The sequence below is a fragment of the Silurus meridionalis genome, chromosome 6 (genome assembly GCF_014805685.1).
Source record: "Silurus meridionalis isolate SWU-2019-XX chromosome 6, ASM1480568v1, whole genome shotgun sequence".
Taxonomy (NCBI): domain Eukaryota; kingdom Metazoa; phylum Chordata; class Actinopteri; order Siluriformes; family Siluridae; genus Silurus; species Silurus meridionalis.
In genome coordinates this window covers 18,516,323-18,542,468 of record NC_060889.1, presented here as the reverse complement: position 1 = coordinate 18,542,468, position 26,146 = coordinate 18,516,323, and the positions used below count along the sequence as shown (strand labels likewise).

The 26,146-nt window shown below is 36.1% G+C and overlaps 1 protein-coding gene across 1 annotated transcript in view; it reads right to left on the bottom strand.

Moving 5' to 3' along the window:
- The window catches only part of pcxb (pyruvate carboxylase b), a 193,881-nt gene that overhangs the window by 126,095 nt on the left and 41,640 nt on the right, over nucleotides 1-26,146 (bottom strand). The window contains exon 9 of the mRNA XM_046850993.1: nucleotides 10,095-10,257. Within this exon, the coding sequence (XP_046706949.1) occupies nucleotides 10,095-10,257 (163 nt within the window). The remainder of the gene's footprint in view (nucleotides 1-10,094; nucleotides 10,258-26,146) is intronic.

Sequence of the window (26,146 nt, the reverse complement as noted above, 5' to 3'; positions counted from 1 at the left end):
CTTTGGGTCATTATTGTGCTCGAAGGTGAAATCTTTCTCAATTTTCACTGTCTGACAGAGGCCTGCAGATGTACCAAAATATAGAGCTATTCGGACCTATACATGATTACCTCTATCATGACTAGAGCTCTTGTCCCAGATGAAAAAAACAGCCCTATAGCACAATGCTACCATCACCATGCTTCACCATGTGTACAGTGTTTATATGCATTGTTTCTGCTTTTACAATTACGAAAAAAAACCTACCCTGGTCTCACTTTTCCTTTCATGAATGTACTATGTATAAGCAGAATTTAGTTAAGTTTGAATTTTCTTTTCTTAGACTTCTATCTAGTTGTCCTTCCTCATAGGCAACTCATGAAATATATGAGATTGCTGTCTCATGGAACATAACTAATAAGTTTTTTTCTTGTCCTTACAAAGATTTTGAGGACACATCCTGTTATTGTTCATGTCACTATGGTGATTCCATTTGCTCCTCCTGTAAATGAATATCTTTGGTTTTCTAAATTCTTTCAGCACACTCTGTGATCTCTCAGTAGACCATTGCTTCAGAAGTCAGTGAAACCAAAATGACGTCATGAAAATGCTACAGAACTATCTGGGCTTTATTTAGGGGTTAATCAAAATCACTTCACTGATGATAAGTGTGTAAAAGTGACTTGAACATGAGTTTAAATAAGTTTGGTTAATTATGAGCACAGTTAAATTATAAAAAAGGGGTGCACAACTATAATGCCAGAATGTTTTTCATCCTAAATTTTAAATAGTTGTTTTTTTTTCTTTTGGGGGGAATTTTGTTGGTTACTACTGTTTCAGCTTCACATCACTGCTTTCACACATTACTGCTACATTTTAAAGGTGGAAAAAACTGACATGTTTTAAGCTGCTCCCATTCTTTACATTGGAAATTACAAAAGCCTGTGATTTAACCAGGGGATTGTAGAATTTTTGTATATCCACTATAATTTAATATATCCAAACTTTTTTCTTTCTCTTTTTTTTTCAAGACCACAGTGTGACGCACAATACAGTATAATGGCACGCAGTGCTATGTAATAAAAGAAAGTGTTAATATAAGTGTGAAAACACAAGGCAACTAGACCTTAGCTGAAGCATTTACACTTTTTATCCTATGCTTTTTCATCTAGTAGAGAAGACATTTCACTAAAGTGTAATTAGTACGATGCACAATTACTTCTGTTAGCAGTTAATTTAACTTCGCACTGTCTTCCTTTGACTATGCAGCCTTTGAACTGTGAAAAATATACAGGCCTTTGTTTTGTGACTCTATAGTCTAGTGACTAGTGTGTGTATAGATCCAAGATCATCAGCATTTCCTTCAAAATAATATTTAATTTCAACCCATCTGGCAACAACAACCATGCCAAATCACTGAAATCAACTTGTTATTTAATATCTTGATGTTTAATGTGAACAATAACCTCTTGGGCCATATGTGGACCTATTAACAAATGATATGGTGTACAGGTGTTGCTAAAAAAAAATTGGTCAATGCAGTTAATCATCTTTTTTCTATACTTCATTCGTCCACCTTCAGACTGTAATGTGCACCCAGAAATCATAGAGTAATGTAAATACATACAGGACACTATCTAACATTGAATTACAACAAACACCTATTGGAACATCTTGTATGTTTCATATGTACAGAACTGTGTAATTATCTGCGCATGCGTTGGGAAGCTTTCACCTGTAATTACTGTGTTATTTGGTCTCTGTTGAATAATTGAACACAAATTTGTTTGTTGTGGCAGGTTAATGTGTGTTTGGGGGTGTGTGAATGAAACAAAAGCAGAGTGTTTATTATGGTCTGGTGTTTGGTGGGCCATTAGATACACAGTGCAGGTGTTAACAGAAATTATTAAACAGTAACTTTGTTAAGAGAATTACTCTGGTTCAAGAGAGAGGAGTGGATAAAAAGATGGTCGAGTCTACTGGTCTAATATTCTGCAAAAAGTTTAAATATCTTTGCTAATGTAATGTACATTATATGTGAAATACTGACAAACCTGAGTAATTATATGCATACAATGTATGTAAAACCAGAGTGTGTGTGTGTGTATATGTGTATGTGTATGTATATATGTGTGTGTGTGTGTGTGTGTGTGTGTGTGTGTGTGTGTGCGTGCGGTCTAAGTGAGCATTAAGTATGATGAATGATTTAGTCCTGACCCTGAACCTTAGCCGACGGCCACTCTTCATTGTGGGTGTGTGTGTTTCTGAGATAATGTGTTCCAGGGATAATGATAACACCACTAATAAATTTGCTTTTACACTCTTTTTATGCATACATTTGCATACAGCAAGCAAAACATGCAAAGAACGTAACAGTGCATTCCAGGAACCTAATATTGCATTAGCGATTCCACATAAACCAGATTTAATTATTGTATTATTAAATGTACACTTCAATTTTCATAATAAACTAAAGGTTTTTGTGCTCGAAATAGCCTATTTGTAGACGTTATGACTACTACAGTACACATATTGAAGAGAATAATAGCTAAATGGTCTGCTTTTATCAAACCCAAAACTCTGTAAGGTGCAGATGTGTTCCGTCAGCTTAGGTGGATGTATTTGTCAACCGTATTTGCATGTGGAAAAATTTAAGAAACTGAGCTCCTTCACTTTTTAGTTTCAAATAATAAAATTTGGAGCTGAGTCCTTGTATGGTATAATAACTATATAGTATATGGTATAATAACAATGATGTAATATAAGATGTCAAGGATGGTACACAGGCTGAAAGCTTAAGATCTGTTTATGCTAATGTAAAAAGTTAAAGTTTATTTGTTTTAATTACATTTTGAATTGAATGACACAGAAATTGAGCACTACTGCTCCCATACTGTGCCTATGCACCAACCTCCTAAATACCAATTATTCCCTAGTGACAGATAAAGTTGGCCAGAACTGGGCAATTGCTCATTTGTTATCAGTATATACTTTTGTAAGCAAACCCCCAGACTTTCTTACTCATAGAAAAAGTAACTTTTCTGAGAACAGAATCTGCAACTGAATTGACTAGACTGCACCAAGTCTGCTAATCACAGATACTTTTTCTTTTTCTTCTTCTTCTTTCGGCTTCTCCCATTAGGGGTCGCCACAGTGGATCATCTGTCTCCATAACCCCTGTCCTCTACTTCTGCCTCTTTCAAACATGCCTACCTGCATGTCTTCCCTCACCACATCCATAAACCTCCTCATTGGCCTTCCTTTTCTCCTCCTTCCTGGTTCATCCTCAGCATTCTCCTACCGATATACCCCATGTCCCTCCTCTGCACATGTCCAAACCATCTCAATCTCGCCTCCCTCACCTTGTCTCCAAAAGGTTCTACATGCGCTGTCCCTCTAATAAACTCGTTTCTAATCCTGTCCATCCTCGTCACTCCCAACGAAAACCTCAACATCTTCAGCTCTGCCTCCAGAACAACCTCCAGCTCCACCTCCTGTCTTTTACTCAATGCCACTGTCTCTAAACCATACAACATCGCAGGTCTCGCCACAGTCCTATAAACTTTCCCTTTCACTCTCACAGATACCCTTCTATCACAAATCACTCCTGCCACTCTTCTCCACTCACTCCACCCTGCCTGCACTCTTTTCTTTACTTCTCTAACACCGGTACCTGTACTGTTGACCCCAGGTACCTGAACTTCTCCATCTAATATGAAGTGTGTTTTGTGTTTTAAAAAAACGTGTCATGTCTTTAAAATTTAAACAAGAAAATAATAATTTAAAAACATAGACCCCTACCTCTCTGTCCATTTGTATAAAATTTTCAGTTTTCCAAAATCCTTTGACTTTTTACTGTTAAAAAGTTCACAACATCCTTTCACTATGTCAGAAATTATGCTTCTGTTATACAAATTGATTTGACTGTAAATTCAAGGTTTAAAAAAAACAGTAAACAATTGTCATGCAAGACCAGAAAGCACCGTAAACTCAATTAAAAAATCAAGGTTTTGGGATTGTTACATGGCCAAAGCTCAGATTAAGAAATGCTCTGATGAGCATTTAGTATTAGTTGGGTTAGGGGGGGATGAAATGACAAAACTCTAAAAAGGGCTGTGAAAACTCTTTCCTTTCCTTATTTAAATAATCTACATAAATGCATGTGTTTAAATAAATGGCAGGGGATCTCCAGCAGAAGCTGTAATAAGTCATGTTTAGAAAACTGGATTTGCTAAACTACAGCCAGATGTTTTTCATTCATCAAGCAGTTTGATTTGAAATACTTTGCCTAGTACACATCTGCCAGTTAATAATGTCTGGTCTAAAATGTATCTTCTAAAATCTAAAACCTGTTTGTGCATCATTTGTGAAATGTTACAATAAAATAACTGTGAGAAGCATACAGTATAAGTTACACTATATGGACAAACATTTGTTGACACCTGACTATCCCTATTTGCTGTTATAATAACCGTCTCTTGTTTGGGAAGATGTACCACTAAATTTTGGAGAGTGGTTGTTGGCATTTGTGCTTATTCAGATACAAAGGCATTAGTGAAGTTAGGAGGTTCTCACAGGGTATTCAATATGGCTGAGGTAACATAGCAGATCTTTCCAGATCTTCCACTCCAACCCATGTAAATCGTATCTGCATGGAGCTGGCACTGTGCACCAGGGCACTGTCATACTGGAACAAGTTTGGGTCTCCTACAGTAGTGAAGTGAGGGGGAAATTAAATGCTACCACATCCAGAAACATCCTATACAGTTGTGTATCTCCAACTTTGTGGTAACAGTTTTAGAAAAAATATCACATATGGCTGAAAAAGTCAGATGTTGCAATACTTTTGTCTATATAGTGTATTAAAGCGAATACTGTATATTTTTAGCAGTTCTAATTGTGCTTCTTAAGAAGCTTGTGCATACTTTGCAACTGTTCCGTTCTCTCTGTTCTATTGCCATTCAGAAACGCTCACCAGCACAACTCTGATCTACTACTGCTCAGATGTAAATGAATGCTGAAGTGTGAGCTCTGCTAATATTTGCATATATGACACATTATGACTGATGATGGTGTGTGTTTCTGTGGTGCTGAAACTTTAGTGTTTTATTACTGTGTTTGGATAATTTCATTGAGTAATGTGCATGCATCACAAATACTCGGTGAGCGCATAAATTAAGTAAATTAGAATATGTAGGTGTGTGTGTGTGTGTGTGTGTGTGTGTGTGTGTGTGTGTGTGTGTGTGTTTGTGTATTACAGTGAGTGTTATACTCCTGGAACCATTTAGACAGAGGTTTAGATATTGTGTCTGGTTTATAAACTATGCGTCAGTGTGTATTTGTAAATTGCTATTTGCAATATATTTCTTATAGGAAAGGATCTATAGGAAAGAATATAATGAAAAGAATGAAAGTGATGGAGAGAAATGGAGAAAGGAAAGGAAAGTAGAGAGGATTAAGGAGTAAAGTACATAGTAAGAGTGAAAAAAATTTAAATGCTGCCACAAATATAACATGTATACAATACACCTGTGTTACTTCTCTTATCATATAAAAAAAGGAAGAATGGAGGGAAACATATGACTTTATGTGTATGTGTGTGTGTGTGTGTGTGTGTGTGTGTGTGTGTGTGTGTGTGTGTGTGTGTGTGTGCATGTCTGCACATGCTCTATAGAAGCAACACTTCACTGCCGTCTATCCGTCTATCCATCAACATGTCCCAAATACATCACCGGTTGTAGCTGCCTATCTCTCCTCTGCTATCCATTTATCCATCATGCAGTCCTCCATCTTGGTTCTAGCCTTCACAACACGAAAATACAATCCTTACCTACTATATCCCAGACTGTCTGGCCTGCTCTCTGCATGCCCATGTGTATTATTGTGTTAGGATAAGGGCTCCAACCCTCCCTTCATCTCTCTCACTCCAAAACCAATGAAGATATGACCTTTTGCAATAGAGCAGCTAAAGACATTTTAAGTGCTGTTTTATTTGAACAAAAGATACTGAAAATAAGTCCTTGCTCCCTCTTTTTCAAGTTGTATTCCCTCTTTCTTTTTCATTCTTTCTATGTCAGCCCTTGATAAAGCTCTTCCCCTGCCTCTTTGACCTCCCATGAGCACTCATGCAATAACTTATTCATTCGCTGCTGAATTTGTTCTGTTTGGTCATGCATTTTTTAGCTATCTTATTTCTTTATTATTTTTTAAGATTTTTTTTTTATCTTCCTTAGATAAGCACAGTTCACTGCAGGCTTATGTCTTTATGCACAATTTGCTCTCTACATTGTAGTACTTTTTCATGTGCAGGGAGAAATGAAAGAGGGCTGGGCGAAGGAGAAAGAGGTTGATGAAGTATAAGGAGGAAAGCAGGGAATGTAAAAAGCCCAAGGTCAACTGGGATTGCAGAGGCAAATTTGTCACTTTTTAATTGGAGAACGGAAAAAAGGTAAATCTGAACTGTGCGTTTAAGAGAGAGAGAGAGTGTGTGTGTGTGTGTGTGTGTGTGTGTGTGTGTGTGTGTGTGTGTGTGTGTGTGTGTGTGTGTGCGTTGGGGCGGGCGGTGCTGGATGGGGGTAAAATGACCTTAACTTGTTCAGGAATAGAATTATGCCTGACATAGTGTTAAATTAGATTTGATTCATTAGTACAGCTCAAGTTGGGTCTAGTTAATAACTACTTATTATTTTGACAATATTATAGCACAAATGCGAAATATATATATATATATATATATATATATATATATATATATATATATATATATATATATATATACAACATGTGCTAATAAGTAATAAGCTGATTCCTCTAGATATGGAAAATTGATGCCACAAATGTATGCTGTCTCAGTATTGTGGTGGAAAAAGAGCCAGACAAGTCTGTGCACTATGGAGAAATTAGAGCACCTCTAGAGACTCACTAATCACCTTCTAATGTAGAATCAACCATTACTAATGGCAATGGGGGGAGGCCAGAAATGCACAGATAAGCAGATTTCAGGCATTGAGAAAGAAAGAGAGCGAGAGAAAGAGAGAGAGAGAGAGTGAGAAAGAGAGAAAGATCGAACAAGACACAAAAAGTTTTAAAGGGCATGTATGTGAACTACTGTGACAGTAATGGCATTTTCCTTAGAAAAATAAATTATTAATATGCCGTCAAAGCATCATATATGCTACATGTCAACCTTAAGTGAACATAACAGTGTAACCTTATAACCCTATTTATACCCTAGACAGAACAATCTCAGACTAAAAAATTTGATTTTAGGAGATTTAAAATGGTATTTCATTATCATATCACATAAATACCGACTAGCAAACACAGAAGAAACATTTAAAACATGCCTTTTTGACATAGAATCACTTCCAGAGATGTGAATTACTTGGTTCAATGGAAATTGCTTATCATGCATTAATATAAGTTTCATAATGATTAAATTTGTTTCACAGCGGAATGCTGAAAGTTGATCATTTCATCAGAACTATACAGACAGCTTCCCTGCCTCACTTTATCTAACTTTTCTTTTACTCAAATAATTCCCATACTTATTATGTCCTAAATGTTTGTGTACTAGCATGTTTAATGCAAACAGAATGATATGTCATAAAATACATAGATACTAATCCAAATACTGATAGAATTCCCTAATACTACCACCACAAGGTAACCACAAAGATCTGGAAGATAAGTCAATTGATAAATTCACATCTTTTTTTTTTTAGCATGTTGCGAAAGTGGCAAGTGTAACTCACAGAGGCCAGAGTGCCAATAATATATGCTTAGTAATAAAAATACATTGGTAAGTATAAAGTTGATAGAGGTGGCAAAGGTACACACACTTAAGTAGAAGTACAGATACTTTCAGTTTTAAAATACTCTGGTAAAACTCAATATACATTTTTAGCTCAAGTTAAAGTAAAGAAGTTTGGGCTCTGACTTGTACTTAAGTAAAAAGTAGCCATTACTACTAACTGTTATTGTGTCGGGCTGGTAACTGGATGCTATGTCTTATTAATATCAGGGTTGTCATTTGATTTTTTTATTTATCTGCCGAATATATAAAGAGTAAAGAAAGGACATTGTGAATATATGTGTGTTCCATTGTAGGTTTTAATATTTAATATATTTATTTATATATATTAATACAAAACAAATTTCTAATTTTGTTACCTAATGAATGTATCCAGGCCGAGCATCCACCATATAGAACACAAGCGGAGAAATGATGATGATGATCAGGTGATCAGAAATGTCTCAGATTTTTCTGGTATCAGTACTTCATTATTGATTTTTTGCACAACTTCTTACTTTCACTCATTAAATTCTTACACAAATATCTGTACTGTATACTTCTTACGTTTTCAAACTAGACACGGAACTTGAGTTATAATCTATTTGGTGAAATGTCAATATTTTTTCTTCTCATAACCCACCGTTTTCAGACCATCAACCTATTTCCTGTCATTACGCTGCTTTTTCAATATACCACTGGTGTATTATTTCCTGGCTCTTACACACCACAGATGCAGACTAGTTTACGAAGCTCACAATGAGCAAAGCAGAAGGCAAAAATTAAATATGGGGGTAATGTGGATGAGACAGAGGGAGTCAGCCAAGTCATGAAAACATGACTGAGAACTACAGTAATCAAGTATTTGTACTTCGTTACTTCCCATTTCTGGTTTAAGACATTTAATGTGGCTGAATCTCTAAAGGCATTATATTTACACACCTGATATATGATATGCTATAATGACCTACAGAGATATTAATGATGAGGAACAGAAAATCATATGGAATTCAAACTATCTGAATCATTTTACATAAATTGCTGGTAATAAACCGAAATAAATATAATTAAATTGCCAGGAAAACATTAATGTAGGTAATCATTGGCCAATTTATTAGGAATACTAGCTGGAACTTCTTGCAGAACAATTTCAATTCTTAATTCACCAATTATTTTCAATTCTTCACCACCATTATCAAATTGAACTGGTGACACAAGAGCAGATAGGTCCTTGGAATCATGTTATTCATGCCAAATTCTATCCCCACCATTTGTGTACAAAAAAAAAAGATTCAGAAAAGCAGACTGTTTTTTCCAGTTTTTAACTGTCTAGTTTCAGTTAACCTCTGCCCAATGCAGCTCCAACGTTCTGTTCTTGGCTGACAGTAGTGGAATCCAACATGATCTTTTGCTGTTTTATTTCTTTCCACCTCAAGGTTTGACTTGTGTGTTACGCATTCGTTTTTCCACTCACAACTGGTTATTCGATTTACTGTATCCTTCCTGTCAGCTCAAACCAGTTTGGCCATTCTACATTTCTGACCATACAAGTGCTGCTCACTGGATGTTTTTCTGCTTTTCACACCGTCCTCTGCTCTAGATGCATTTGTGCACAAATATCCAAAGAGATCAGCAGTGTCTGAAATACTTAAAATACGCTGTGAGGAACCAGCAAACCTCCATTGGTCAAAACCACCAAGATCGCGTTTCCCTATCACGTGATTTGCTGATTCAATAAATAAACAAACAGTTGTCTAGATAGTTGTCTTTAATGAAGAGACCAGTGAGGGTATAGAAATCAGAAATAGGGATTGTTAACTTTAATTATAAAACAATAATTTTGGAATCACAACGCACTATTATAAAAGTTATTATATTTGAATTAGGTTCCTATAGTTATTGTCGCATTTGACTTGAATTGAATTGTTTTAATGAAATAAAAAAGCAACTTTGAGCCTAATGTCAGCTTGAGATATTAGTGTTTTTGTTAGAAAATTGAGGAAGAAAAATGTCTGGTTCCAATAGATTGCCAAAACATCACTGTGCACATTTAAATAATGAGCATAATATTTAGGTATTTGAATTTGATTGTATTCATAAATCTGTTGCTGAGCCATGAAATTTATTTTACAGTTAAAGAGGTCGCAAAACATTTCAGAACCCCAGCATTATGCGACTGAATTAGACTGTTTGAAAATGCATGCTCTTGTAGTCTTCATTAAAGTGTAATAATAAAGGGATGATAAGTGTATAATGAATGTAATAGTAGCTCTAATTTATGCATACACTTCCATTTTTAAACAGCTTAACCCCAATCCTTTACCTCTAGTCGTCCTGTGTCAGGCTGGAACCCACGGGCCGGGTCCTCTGTGGTGACACGACATTGGATGGCACAGCCATTTATCCTAATCTTATCCTGTCTGAGTCCAAGCTCCGGAAGACTTCGGCCTTCACACACACGGAGCTGTGCATGAACAAGATCCACACTGAAAGACAGGAAGATAGGTGACAGTTACAGTTAACTAAATATTAAAAAAATTTGATGTTCATAAAGGACTGATCTTTTATAAATCCAACATATAGTATTGTTCATATATCAAGAGAAGATAATGCTTTACAAACTAGAATCTAGTTATATGAGAGTTTAGAATTAGCTTAATTTAATGGTCTTCCAATCTACCCTAGAGGTCTTAAAATCTTCAAATCTCCCCCAGCATAATGAGTCATCTGATAATTCAACCACTTATGCTATTTCAGACCTGATTACTCCATAAGGTCAGTCTAAATTAGATTTGAAAACTGTTAGTGCAAAAAAAAAGGCTCATTTGTTGAAATATTACCTCCGGAAATTGCTCACAACAGACTGGGAACATGCAAGTGAGATTTAAATGACAGTTATAGTAATATCCTGCCAAAGAGTTTTAACCAAGTCGATGAACCACTTAAAGCTTCAGCCCACGGGAAAGATTCTCTGTGTGTGTGCGCATGTAAGGCAGCCAGATAGCAGCAAAAAAGATTAACATGGTAAAGAGATTTTAAAAAATTCATGCATATTCATAGGTGTGAGTAAGACATATGGTGGTACAGTTTGCTCTGTAACACTACAGTAAAAGCCAGCAGTCAAGCTAATGATTTGGCTAGCATTCACCTGCTAAAACGCCTTTTGCCTTTGGCATAGCAGCCTGGATACTATTAATATCAGTACACAACTGACATATAAATACTACTGCATACAGATGCATTGCAGAACCTCATATAAGGTTCTGGCTGCTTACCCAATGGAATGACCTTTGTAAAAATTGCTGCATTTAGCCTCACAGTTCCAGTGTAGCACAATGTCAAATGGCCACAGTATAATATTTTGTAAGGATTCAGATTAGGAAACACATCCAGCATCTAGGTCATTAAGAACATGTAAGAGTAAGAGCTGTGTGTAGTGTCTCAACATCAAGCTATAGTTATTGAAACTTTTACACTGCGATCGGTGTAAAATAGTGGCTAAAGTTATACACTTTATATACAGAAGATACATACAGCGTTTTGTGATGCAACTACACTGCAATAAGATTCACAGCAAGAATAAACAATGCACACATATACAGGAATGCACAGAAGAGAAGACAGCGCATTAGCAATGCACATCACTATCCGGAGATGTTTACATGCAGAGGTGAAGTGATGGAGTGCAATTCAATCTGTAAGTTGCAGTTTGATCATCTTCTCCAGTTATTCTCTACAGCCCTGCCCCTACTGAGTGTACACATAGTTGATAAAAATTGAAAAAAAAAAAATATATATATATATAAATAAATGAAACAGCCGATATGTTCTTTGGAGACTCCAGAGATTTTGCGATATAGCAAAGATGCAATGGCAACAATGATAAATATAATAAAAATCCCTTATCATGTGGCACAGTGAGTTACATGTAATGAACAGAATTGTGTGATAATACTGCAAATTAAACTTTCAGCTATGCAATTATATCTTTGTGAAAAAAGGGGGGAAATTAGGAAAAATTAAATAGGCATAAAATTAGACAGATATACAGATAAAGTCACTGACAGAGAATAATAGGCAGACAGATAGAAAGATAACAATCAGATAGATAGATAGATAGATAGATAGATAGATAGATAGATAGATAGATAGATAGATAGACAGACAGACAGACAGACAGACAGACAGACAGACAGACAGACAGACAGACAGACAGACAAATGGATGGATGTAACCTAGACAAGTCGATTGATTAAAAAAGAAAATACAGCCAGATAAACAAACAGATAGAGATATTTAAAGGTTGTATAATGTATCAAATTAATTTTGGAATTCATAATACCCTTTGTGCAAACATGGCAGACAAACATCCAAAATAACTGTAGGTGTACAAGCATTGAGGATGAACTGTTTTTAACAGAGATGTTTTTAGCAGCCATTTTTACCCTTACTCTGGGCAGAACTGCGTTAAAGCAGAGATCACTGTGAATAATATATATTTTTTTTTTCTCTCAGGGACATGCTAAAACACATTACGATAAAAAAGATTAATGGAGGAAGCAGATTTTAGATGCTAATTATTCCTTTAAAAAACCTCTAAGCTTCTGCTTGCAGTGAAGATGAAATGCCTTAAATAGTATGAAATAGTAAAAAAAAGAAATAATGTAAATTGAAAACATTATGCCGTGTGATCAGAATGCATTAATAAAAATCACTGGATTTTATAGTGACACTTATCAGACACTTAATGTCTTAAACCACTTTCCAAAGAAGCCACCTGGTATTATTTTCCAACACGTTCTTGAATACGCTGAATACATTTTTATTAACTGTGAAAGTTCTTCATGTCTATAACAACCCTATTATAAGTCATTGCAAGACACTTTAAACCCAAGATGTTACATCAAAATGTCTTAGTTTAGTTTGTATGTAAGAGATAACCAACAAAGAGTCCTTGACGTCAGAAAATAAAGACAGCAAATGTAAAGTAATAAAGCAGAGTGGTGAATCTCCAAGAGTCTTCAGCAGATGTTATTTCTATTCTACCTCGGCTATTTAAGACGCTTAGAAAAAAGGCTTTGTCTATGTTTTAATACAAAATAGTCTAATGCATTGTCTTTATATTGTATTTAACCAAGCTTGTAGCTCCCCACTCACACATTTTAATATGATGCTCAGTTGTGAAAGGTGGAATGATATTCTACACTTGTTAATAGAATAAATATTAACCTCTTTTTTAAACACTTTTTAAGTAATTCTCAGTCACAGTTAAATCATGCCTACCACTATGATCTCTCCCAACCACACACACTTCCCTCATACCAGTCCCAGCTTCTCCATGGCAACAATATTTAATTTTCAAAATACAGACATGTAGTAAATGTACACTTTTTTAAAGGCCAGAGCAGTGCACACTAAGAGAGAGAGTGTGGTTGAGAGAGGTGTAGAATATCTAATCACTTCCATGACAGGAAGGAGAGAGGAAACTACATTTGCAAAAAACACTCACACACTCACAATATACAGTGACAGTCTGACACTGAGCCAGAGTGAGAAAGAGAACCTAGAGAATACAGAAACAGTAAGTGGCATATCCACACAATTTAGCGATGGCAAAAATGCTACTGCTAGCATACTGTTACTAGCTACTGTTATCAACGAGGAAATCTTAAACACATAGATAATGATTACAAAAATGACAACCAGTACAGAAGGTCTGTCGCTGATGTACACTGTTTTCACACTCCTAATGTGGGCTGATCACGGTGAGTGTCTCAGGGTCACGCGAAGGACATGGAAAACGCAGAGGTGCTATGCCACTCAATGCTGACTGCAGCTCAACACCAAATGTGCTGATGGGAAGAGAGAACACTGAGCTGACCTTTCAAACTACTCTCTCTATCTCTCTCTTTCTCTCGCTCTCTCTTTCTCTCTCCTTTTCTCTCTCTCTCTCTTTCTCACACACACATACACACAATGCAATATGCAAGAGATGATAATGTTATATTTATCTACTTCATCAGATGGTATCAGCATCAGATTGCATTAAAGACAATTTAGTACTGCTTTTACTGTGACTGCCACTAGCTAGGGACCTGTCAGAAAAGCCTAGCAATCAGTGTAATCCTTTGTTTAGGGGGTTCAAATAATTCTGATTTGAGTCTCTAATACAATCTCTCGGACTAGAACCAAATTCATAAATAGTGTATGTGCTGTGTTTATCTAATTATTCCTATTACAGTGGTAGTACTGTGGTTCCTAATGTGGTTCCGTTTTAATATAAGAACTCTTTCCTGAGGATATATATTTTAAAACTGGTGAAGTAGAGTTTAAAGAACTACCTTTTGGGTAAATATTTTTGTCATTTCAGTACCCACTGTGAGTTAAATAGTGGTACAGTGGGTAACGGTGCAGCCTTAGAGCTCCAGATTTTATTTCCCAAAAACATGTAGTCAATAAACTGATACATTTTGTTAAAGTGTAAGTGTTGCTCTGCAATGGACTGCCCTTCTCTTCATAGTGTATTCCTGTGTTACCAAGACAATTGCTGAGAATGAATGAATGAATGAATGAATGAATGAATGAATGAATGAAATCTGTTACAAAAGCTAGCTATCATCGCTGACTATTCTCACATTAAAATGTATTCCACCAAAACCTGATTTGAAAACTAATAAAAGAGAGACCACAATGGCAAAAAAAAAATAATGTTAAAAAGGCAGCCTGCAAGAAATCCATTATGTACACCTCCATCTTCTAATGATAAGAACCAATGAAGTGACATAACCTGACTTGAGTTCTTTTAGATCTAACAAGCTCTACACCTCAATCCTGTCAACCATTTGGGTCATATTATAGTCAGTGGATTTGAAGCGTTTAAAAAAATTCCTCACTCAGCCTGGAGCATGTCCTGTTAGACCACTTTTTAATAAACCACTTCTTTACATCAGTGATCTCTCCAATTATTATCCACTCTCCACAATGCCCTTTGTATGCAGGATTACAGAAAAAGTTGTAGCCCTAGCAGCATTTCTCTTTTTTTGCAATCTTGTTTCCAAAAAGATAATATTAGAGACATAGTGCTGGCTAAAGTAATCAGCTACCTCCCGCTTGACTCAGATTGTGGATTCATTTTGGTTTTATTCCTGGCACCATTTTTCATTACTGACTATAATATTTTAATAGACAAGCATGAAAATCCAATGGGTTAAATTGCCTGATTCAGATCTCATTTGACAGATTGATACCAGTTTGTCAGTGTAAATAGGGATACTTCCAAAGCCCAAAATATAACACAACGTTCTACAAAGTTATGTTTAAGGCATCTATTATTCTCGCTTTATATCCCGGCTCTTGGACGTGCAACTGGCAAACATAATGTTGGCTTTCACTTGTATGCTGATGACATGCAATTATATTTGTCAGTTCAGCCTAATTTACCAGCACAGGAATGCAAACAGACTGTATATAAAAAAAAGTTTACATAAATAAAATAAATAAATAAATAAATGAAAAAAAGAGATACTGATTTTTGCTAGCCAAAAAAAGACTGAGTTGTTGGTCCTGGCACTACTCTAATAACCCAAAGAAACCCTTAATGGTAAATTATTATTTGAGTCCTATGTACATAATATTTGTAATTAGCATCTGAGAAACAGATACCACACACACACACACACACACACACACACACACACACACACACACACACACACAAACACACAAACACAAATGGGCTTCAGGTATATATACACACACACACACACACACACACACACACACACACACACACACAGTATGTATTTATATACCTGAGGCTGAGAAACTAATGACTAATGCATGCTTTCATAGATAGTCTAGATTGCACTATAGTAAGGTGTTGCTGCCTGGCTGCCATGCTGCCTCTTTAATGAAACTTCAGCTAATTTTGAATTCAGCAGTGTATGTCCTTACCAGAAAAAGAAAGTGTGCCAAAGCATATTTCCCTAGTTTTATTCAAGTCAATGCATTTTCTGCTGATAATATGCTAAGGCAAAAGAGTTCAAACCATTTTCTTCTTCATAACGAACTAAGCTACATTGATGATTGCATTCATACCACGTTTTATCAAAGTGGTCTTTGTGCTATGCTTAACCATATCACATGCTGATGGGGAACACAGAGCTCAGAACTACATATGATCAAAAAAAAAAAGCTGATTCTGCTTTTCTATAGCCTAAGCCATCTGTCTCTGACTTCCTGATTTCATGCCACATGATGTGCAATGTTGTTTAATAGTTGGAATACATTTGGTGGGTGTGCCGGTAGAGATATCATTAAGATTGCGAAATAAAAGAAAATGTTTGAACTATATAAAATTTACACTAAACTATACAAACATGAAATATTTCCATGGGGACAGTTATTTGTATTTAGAGATGGGTTAGGGATATTTTGGCATATGACATTCAGAGTATGTAAATCATTTGACTATTGCAGGCTTTCGAGGATATTAGATTTCTCTAGCATCCAGCCCACTGCATTTAAATATAAGCATCTGCCTCAGACTAAACATGACCTGAAGACATTTATTGTTTTTCATGCTGTCAGATGATAAGCACTGAAATACAACTATATATTGTGACTATTTGTAATTATCTCATTAAACACTGAACAGTCTCTTCATTACATATACATACACTATACAGACAACAGATTGTGGACACCTGACCATAAGATCCATATCTGCTTTTTGGACATATTCTTCCACCTTTAGTTCCCCATTTGCTATTATAATAACCTCCAATCTTCTGAGATTATGTTGCACTAGATTCCGGAGTGTGCTCGTGTAGATTTGTGCTCATATAGTCACAAGGGCTTTGGTAAAGTCAAGTACAGGGTACAGTCAGCATTCCAATTCATCCCGAAGTTGTTCAGTAGAGTTGAGGTCAAAGATCTATAGCAGGCCACTAAATATCTTGTACTTCAAACCATGTAAACCATATTTTCATGAAGCAAATTATTATATTTTTGCACATTGTCATTCTGGGACATAATGGAACAGGTTTGTTCAAGTGAAGGACAAATCTAATGCTACCTCATCCAAAAACCATCCTCTACAAGCATCCAACTTTGTGGTACTACTTTAGGGAGGAACTCCATTACTACATACTTTTATTACTACTACCACTAAAACTACTACCACTACTACTACTACTACTACTACTACTACTAATAATAATAATAATAATAATATGTAGTAATAATAATTATAACAACCTTGTTCTCTCTGCACCAAAGCACTGCCACACATTGAGATCCAGCTGATCTCTGATCCATGTGTTCATTTCTAGCTACTTTCATTTCCGCCACAGATGTCTCAGTGGAAATTAGTTTTATCTTCCTCTGAAGGCCCTAAATCCTCCAGAACTCAGCTGGCCTCTTTTTAAATACAAACTTCTGGTACCATTTTACATCAATACTACACTGTCTGAGCTGGATTATAAACTGGAAAGTGTAATTGTATTCAAAATAACAATATTTTAATATATTCTATAAAACATAATATATGTATTACTCAGCTTTTTAAAGTTTATAAATATGCTTTACATATTTATGCCACTAACATACTGTATTTTATTCACTATAAACACCATATCAATTTTGGTTGAAATTAGATAAAATGTTTTGAACTGGAGTCAAATGTTTAGCAAAGATTTTTATGAATTTAGGCTTGTACAGAACCTTTGGTTTAACAGTTACCTATTCTTATTGTTAAGTGATATTAACAATCTTGAATACTTGTTCAAATGCATTTTAATTTTATGTTAGTGTGTTCAATGTTGTTAAGCCTTCCATTGGGGAAGCATTCATAAACACTACATCATTTAATTAAAGATTTAATGTACAAAAATGATATTGTTGATTTAAAAGTAATGTTTACTGATTTGGTTCGTAACTCTGTGTATACAAAAGAAAACTACATTTTCAGGTTAAAATGCTCGCACCTTAATGCCGTTTCCAAATGTTTTCCAAACGCCTTACAGCCTTACAGCCAAATACTAAGCATGCATTCAATATGACTCTTTAAATTGATGGAATTGCTTGCAAACATTCTATCCTTTTTTAAAAAATGTAATCATCTTCTTCTTTCGGTTGCTCCCGTTAGGGGTCGCCACAGCGGATCATCCGTCTCCCAAAAAAAAAATGCAATCTAAAGTGACATTAATGTTTAACAACTCTATCAAACTGGATAGCAGGCACAACATCTACCATTTCCAAATGCTCTATTTGTACTTTTCTCAATGTGGACAAAAAGCCAAATGTGCGTTTTCAGATTTATGCCAGTTAATGTGGATGTAGCCTCAATGGATAGGACATGATATGAGATATGAATCTTATTGTCAATGTTATTATTATACTGTATATAAAAAGATGTGCAACTAGTTTCAGCCTGTAATATGCTTTCTTTATCTCTCCATTTTTTACATTAAATAAGTGATTTTAAGTTTAATCATCAGCTACACCAATCCTCCACGACTAGATAAGAGCATTCTGCCTACAAATGACTGTATAACTCTCATGTATCCCAGAGGCTGGTACAAGGCTATTATATCGTCTTCATTTTAGAACTAGTATTAAAGAATTAGTACCTGGACATCTGCAACACAGAAAGTCTGTGAACTCCACATTTTATTGCTTTTATTGCTTTTCAGTTGGGCCTTATGATGTCAATTTAAATCCACATGCTATCCTTAACTATCCTGAAGCAAATTTCCTTGTAGTCATTTCTTGGGTCTGCTATGAGGTTTGATACGTCCTGTGTTTGAAAAATCAGTTTTCCACAAATAAAAATAAACTAAATAAAGCACACAAACAAAGGATAAGGTTTAAAGACAGTGTGCCACTTGTATAGTTAGCTACACCTGAACCTTTACCTTTACCATGTCTCACAAAAATATCACCATAAAATTAAATGAATAGGGCCAAACATTTAAATAAAAGGCTCCTACAAACTCTATGTGTCTGTACTGTATACTCTATATTATGTGTCTGTTTGATGTCTGGAGAACTTTTACAAAATAATACAGACATCCAAACAAAGTCGACGAAGATGAAGACATGATCTGAAGTGATGAGTAAAATACTCTGCAGATTATTAAAGTGTCCCTTGAAAAAAAAAGAAAAATGTGCTATAAACAGCATGAGATGGAAAAATTTGTCTTAAAAAATGTCTTAAATCTTTACTCTCACCAATTCAAAATCTCATATCCACATTTACAAACTAAAGAATGCTGCATGCTCTTATCAACAGCCCTGATTATTGTCTTTGACAGCTCTTATTTTAAATGAAGGGACACACACACACACACACACACACACACACACACACACATACAAACACACACACACACACACACACACACTTCTTATGACTCAGGGAATAAACTGAAGGGGGAGATAATATGATAAAAATGAAATATGTGCAGATAAAAGAGGAAAATCTGAAGTAATAAATACAACATCAAAGCAATAAATGGGGCAGTGAGATAGAGAAGGTAAAATAGAGAGAAACAGGTGAGAAAGAGAAAACCAGAGAGGGGAAGTTAAGAATATATGCATGTGGGTGACATTTAATTCAGCTGCAGTCTTATGAGGCTTTTCTCTTCAATATCCGATTATGGCCCTGACACACCGACCCAACTGCCTTCAAGTCATGACATAGTGTTATAAGGTCCAATGTGCAATTCACCCTGAAAGAATCTTATAATGCTAAGGTCAAAAAGTGTCCATCCATGTCCTTGGCCTGCAGTTCTGTGGACGTTGGCACTATTTGGATCCTATCATCACCTGTCAGAGCCGATTAAACATGGTGAAATAGCACTTGAGGGCATGGATGAGAGAGTGTTTCTCGGATTGGCCGTTTAGCCGGGGGTGAATAGGCAGAGCAAAAAAAAAAAACCAGAAATGAGCCAAGCAAGCAAATGACACTCGAGAATTTAAACAAATTTTTTACTTTGAGCTTTTCCCCCCAACAAGATTGGTAAGTGTGGTATGGTCTCAGACCAGAACGCCCTCCAACAGGTGGCAAAAACACATCACTGGTGTTCAGCTACCCTCGATCAAAGACATATACCAGAAACGCTGCCTATGAAGGGTCTGTTTTTTCCTCTTCCATCTGGGAAACGTTATAGGAGAATTCACTGTCACACCAGCAGATTCAAGAACAATTTCTTTCATTTTAGCTATCAGCCTATTGAACTCTATAAATAAACAATGATCTCTACATCCAACTCGGTCAACTTAACACTACTAATGATCTCTACATCCAACTCGGTCAACTTAACACTACTCAAAAGACTGCACTGTACATTAACGTCTCCATACTGTACACTTACATTGTTTCCTACTATGCTTCTTTCTGTTCTACCTTATGTTTCCTTTTTCCACTGTTATGGTCACTGGTCATTACATAAACATAAACCTTATTTAGAATAATGCCCATTTGTGTTTAGCTTCACATTTGCACCTTGTACTGCATTATTTGTAATATATATTGACTGAGCTGGTCTTTGCCCTTGTACATCATACTTTGCACTCCTATAATATGTTATTGTACATACATTTGAAATTGATTAGATTTGTTTATTTATATACATTGCACATTGCACTTCTGGCTAACTGCATTTCATTGGCTCTGTACTTGTAAAAGGGAACAAAATATATGTAAGATTTGCAAATTTATAATACCTTAAAGAGGCAATGGCATAGGGTTTGGTTTTACCACAGGGGATGCCTGAGCAATTCAAAGGAAATGAAAATGTCGAAGTTTAAATACTTAGCTTATAATACTATAAACATAATACTTATGCTTAGTTGGTTGATAAATACATTCCCACAAAAATATATAGATAAATAAATAATTTAGGTCACTAGCTAAAATTCAGTCCTAGGTTGCACCATACTTATTCATCACAAATTAATTCATTACTAAAACATATTATTCAGTAAACATAATAAAACACGATAAGGAAATTAGTTTTGTTACTGGGTATTTATTAAAAAAGGTAATATTTTATTCAATAGAAAAAAATGTCACCAAATATTTTAAATTTGTTAATAAGCATATAGCTGGCCATTACAAAATCTCCATTCAACTTGAAAAATAACCTCCATCAAATTAGCCCCTTGTACCACCACATAGAGTAAGAAAGTGTTTCAATGACACACTCTATGTGCCATAAAAGAATGACATTAATTTAATATGCTATATTTTTTATTGGCCTCTCCAAATTCCTCCCATTCCTGAGATATTGCTTTTACTGAAGCCTTTCTGACTCCTCTGTAAATTTTGATTAATTTCGGTAGAAAGCTCCTTTAATGGCTCTCACCAGCATCTTCCTAGCATCACTGCCTTAAAAGGCACTGACAGTCTTTTGGCCACAACCTTCTTGCAACTTCTTTTATGATTGAACATGGTCCGTTCAGACTCGGTGTAGTCCTCATTCAGTAGATAAAATTGAGTGATACCTTGTGTGATGAGTCTAACTCAACACCAAATGGGGATTGGCTGACAGCTTTACTTTTACTCTAGTGTCATGAACATACAGCCTCAAGTCTTATGATACAATCACAAAATTAATCATTGACCTTTGCCTCAAGGTGCTCTGGTACCAAGTACACTTATGTTCAACTTTGTAATTGAACAAAGGGAACAATCCACTCCATGCCCAGAAGTCTAATAAGCTGGGGTTTGCTCTGTGACAATTTCTCCCAAATGTGCTTCTATATCTCTATCATGTTGTTCTATCATTCCCAATGTAGGTACTGTAGTCCTTCAGGAGCACTGTGGCGTGAGTAGGAGCAACTTCTTCGAGAAACTGGACATACAATACTTCTTTTTAATACATTCAAAAAAAGTCTTTTTTTTTATTATTCTAATTGAAGCAACCCTCTTCCCCTCAGCTTTAGACTGGTAAGGATCTGCATACTCAATTTAGAAATCTCTCTATAACTATGATAGCTGTAACAACCTGCCCATGCCCTACTTCTTTTAAGTGGTGACCCAACCACATATAAATATTTTATATTTAATAATATCATTTATAATGACTTGACTGAGTGTAAAAAAAAAAAGTGTAAGTGATATCACTGAAGCAAGTGCATGCTCTTTGATACAATTAAACTAGTTATACATCTGCCAAATTCTACAAACATCCTCAAATGTAATCTAAAAAAGGAAGGTGTGGATGGAGGGCATAGGAAGGAAAATTCATGAACATTAGCGAGATTGCCAACACTGCACACAATACCTTTAATAAATGTGATAAACATGGGGAAAAATGTTCCCTGCAGTATGTATAACCCTCAAGTGTATAGAAAGTTCACACACACATACACATTGACTCACCCACACAAACTTTAAATTTATAACAAGCCCAACATAAATAACATACAATTGTGGTAAAGCACTGCCATTTTCAATTAGATATTAATGGACCTAGAAACTCTCCACCCACAATCATCACGGCAACACAGCCTAGAGCCAACCTTACATCTATATGACTGACAGCTTTTTTACTGTCAAACAGTGTTGATCTGCATCCTTATAAATATTCATTGCAAATTTGTACGTCAGCCTGAAGGTTCTTCACTGTGTGCACTTGGTAGGGAGTGTGCAAAAAAAGGACAAACTGAAGTGTCCTATCCTACCAAAAATCCAAGCTTTAGACTTGCTTTAACAACATGGTTTGTTTTACAGAGCTTCTAATTCAAGCTTCATTGAACTTCTAGGTGCTGGTTAGCTCAAAGTAGATCTTGAATTATATGTATGTGTGTCTATGAGAAAGAGAGTGAGAGAAATAACACAGAGATCGGAGTGGTTGTTATTTCTGTCGAGCTGATGGTTTATCTGGTTAAAAAACTTTTTATTTCTGGAGGGTGGGGGTGTTTACTTCCTTGTTTGTTGCCTTCTGTCTACACAAAATATTTCAGTTCAAATAAGGACAAAGATGAGGCCATGGGGATTAGGTGTTTGTTTCTGTGTGTGTGTGTGTGTGTGTGTGTGTGTGTGTGTGTGTGTGTGTGTGTGTGTGTGCGTACATGTTTGTATTCTAAAGCCATCAGAGGAGTACACTACAAACAGAAACAAGAGCACAGAAGAACTTCTGGTGTGAAGGCACAATACCCTCAAGTGAAAGGCAAAGCCTCTCTCCCGCTTAACTAAACCCCTTTTACTGTACATGTATATTTTTTTTCCAGGATGATTGACTTAATGATTGATTGGTTAATTAGTAAACGAATGGCAAAATCCTACAGAAACCGACGCATATCTATTACATTCATTAATACATTTTGTAAGTGCATAATCTTGGACCTTGGATCAAAAGCCTATCCCAAGAATTCTGGGCTATGCACCAGACGAGATGCTACTCAGTCTTTGGACTACATGTGCAACTATTCACATTTACACACTTTTTTAAAAGTAAAAGCAATTTATTGCAGATTGCCCACTAAATGGTATGTATTTTTGTAGGTTGAAAGTAACCAGAGTACCTGGAGGAAACCTTTACAGACATATAGTAGCCACCATGTGGTGCAAAGAAAGCAGTCATCATCTCATCCAAGAGTGTAAAATCAGTCATGCTGTTTTGGTGGGAGGTTGGCATACCTTCTCCTCGCTGTCAATCCCAGCAACGCAAGCTAATCAGCCATACAGAATGGGAAAGGTAGCACTTTTCACTTTTTGTGTTATGCCACCCTGTGATGCCACATGAGCGGCAGCGAAAGCCTAAAAAAATGTGCCGTTAGCTAACTTGAGACTCTGAGGAGACAAGTGATAGCTTTCTTCATCCCAGGTTGGCAGCTGTCATATGATCGGGGAGAGCTGGCCAAGACTAAATTAGGGAGAAAATCCAAAGAAAAAGAAACCCATGTAGACACGGCTCTGAAAAGGATGCTCAGAATTGACACAAGGACCCTGAAGCTGTAAGGCATCATAGTGGCACAGCAGGTAGCTGCCTTGTAAAATTCCATGAAATTAGTGTGAGATCTCATAAGTGGGGAGAAGTTAATACATAACCAGGAAAGCAAATGACGCCTGGATGACTGTTTATTCTATGACGCATCAGTACCTTTTGAGGCGGTTGATTTTAAAAACTTTAGCACAGACTTTGATGCGAGACACCATGTGCATCTAAATGCATGAAGGCTTTTAACACCAAAAAGGACTAAAATGTTGCTGTGGGTTAACCCTTGGAGGTTACAGATGAAATTCTACAAGAAAGATTCCAAATATAACTTGCTTAAGATTTCCAAAGCAAAGTGGATGTTGGTGGGTGTAGAAAACGTAACTAAACAGCATTCTACACTCCATTCTACACAGACCGATTACGATACTGATATAACACACATCCAGTCACAGACCAGCAAGTCAACCATATCATTTTACAAGATTCAAAGAGACCCAGGATGGAGTTTAATCCCTCTCCAGTCTGACTGCAGGGATCTGAGTAATGAGCTCTGTGCTGAGAAATTCCTCAGACAGCTTGATCAGTCTTTACCCTGTGTGGTAAAGGCCATTACAAAATGGCTGTATTAAAAAAACGTCAGCTTGAGTCATTAAACATGGCGCACAGATTAGTGTAGGCTTAAGATACTACATATGAAAGAAGAATCATGTCAACATACACTCTGATGTTGTTTATAATGAAAGGAAATTGAGCAGCATCAGCACATCGACAAAGCCAAGGCACAAGCTGGGCTCCATTAGGAACGATTACATTTAATGAAATCCTGTCTCTTATGCCCAGTGGCTATAAAGCTAACAGCTATTGTGCTGCCAGCTCCTGGCTCTGTCTGGCACTTTTTTTGTGTTAACGTGAGTTGTGCCCCAGGTAGAAACTGCCCTTGCGTAGTTTTGTTTGCTACTTTTTTCCCTCTCAAATCAGTCATGCGGCAGAAAAGGTTAAGATGTGGCTTGGGGAAACAGCATTCACTGTACATTCGAGGCAAAAAGGTGACTTCTGGAAATATTAATTTTCATTCCCTATGTAGCGGCACCAATGAGACCCGACAGGCCGCGATGTGACAAGACACCTCCCAGGGCATTAAATGGTTTAGGAGCAATTTGAATGATAATAACAAATGCTTGTTAAAATGGATTTTAGAATCAGTAAAGCTTTTTTTCCTAATTTGTGAGCAACTTCACTGTCAGGAAATGATGTTATAATCAGTTGGAGAAAAAAGTTTAATGTAAAGATGCAAGTTTTTTTGTCTCTCTGAGCAGAAATTGTGAGCAGAAATTGTTTTGCATTTTTGAAAGTCATATTTGGCAGAAGCATGACTGTCAAAAAACTGTGCCAGACACATAGGCATGAGTAAAGAGAAAAAGAAGGACGAGATGAAATGCCGGTAGGAGGTCAGACACTCAATAAAACAAACTGACAAAACAGCATCAAGACAAGGGCAGAGAGGGAGCAAGATGACACTGGATGGATAGCAACACAGAAAGAAAATAGGCGCAATGGAAAAGCAATGGGAAGCCAGGGACATAGGAAATACCAGAGTAATGATGGGGAGCAAAGCTAAATGAAGGCAGGGGGGAGTGCCAGAGGGATAACAGAGATGAGGTTGAGGTTGTGAACAACAGCACAACAGTGATCAATATGCGTATTAGTGTCACTGTGTGTGGTAAATTAGCCTTTTTCTGAGCCAAACACATACGCCTGAAGAAAGAAATGAGCGAAATAATTAACTAATGGACATATAAGCAATAAAGCATTGTACAAACAAAAGGGACTATGGCACTAAAAAGTCCAACACACACATATCACATGTCAAATCAGGCTTTTATCTTTAAAGAGCTCATGGCATGACAGTGCCACAACAGAGACGTAGTGCTTGGATAAGTGAACACTTAATCTGCTTTAGTGTGTACCACATCTCCTATTGACACCCCATCAGAGCCCATTCATGCTCTAATGACAGCAACAATGTGTCTATTACTGATCTCATTTCCATTTCAATCAATGCAAATTAGAGCCATTTAAAGCACTGTGAATCCAAAACACAAATGGAGATGTTTATGGATAAACCACCAAAAATAAATAAATAAATAAATAAATAAATAATATATATATATATATATATATATATATATATATATATATATATATATATATATATATATATATATATATATTTTTTTTTTTTTTTAACAGAAATTATGTACAGGTATTAGGAATTTATGCAAATAGGTGGAGAAAATATTTGAAACCAGTCCCCAAGCATAGTGTGAGTGGTGTAGTTCTTCACAATAATGCTACTTTTATTAGATGTGCTATTACCACTGCGGGAAGAAAGGAGAGCTGAATACTCAGATTGAAAGAAGCTACC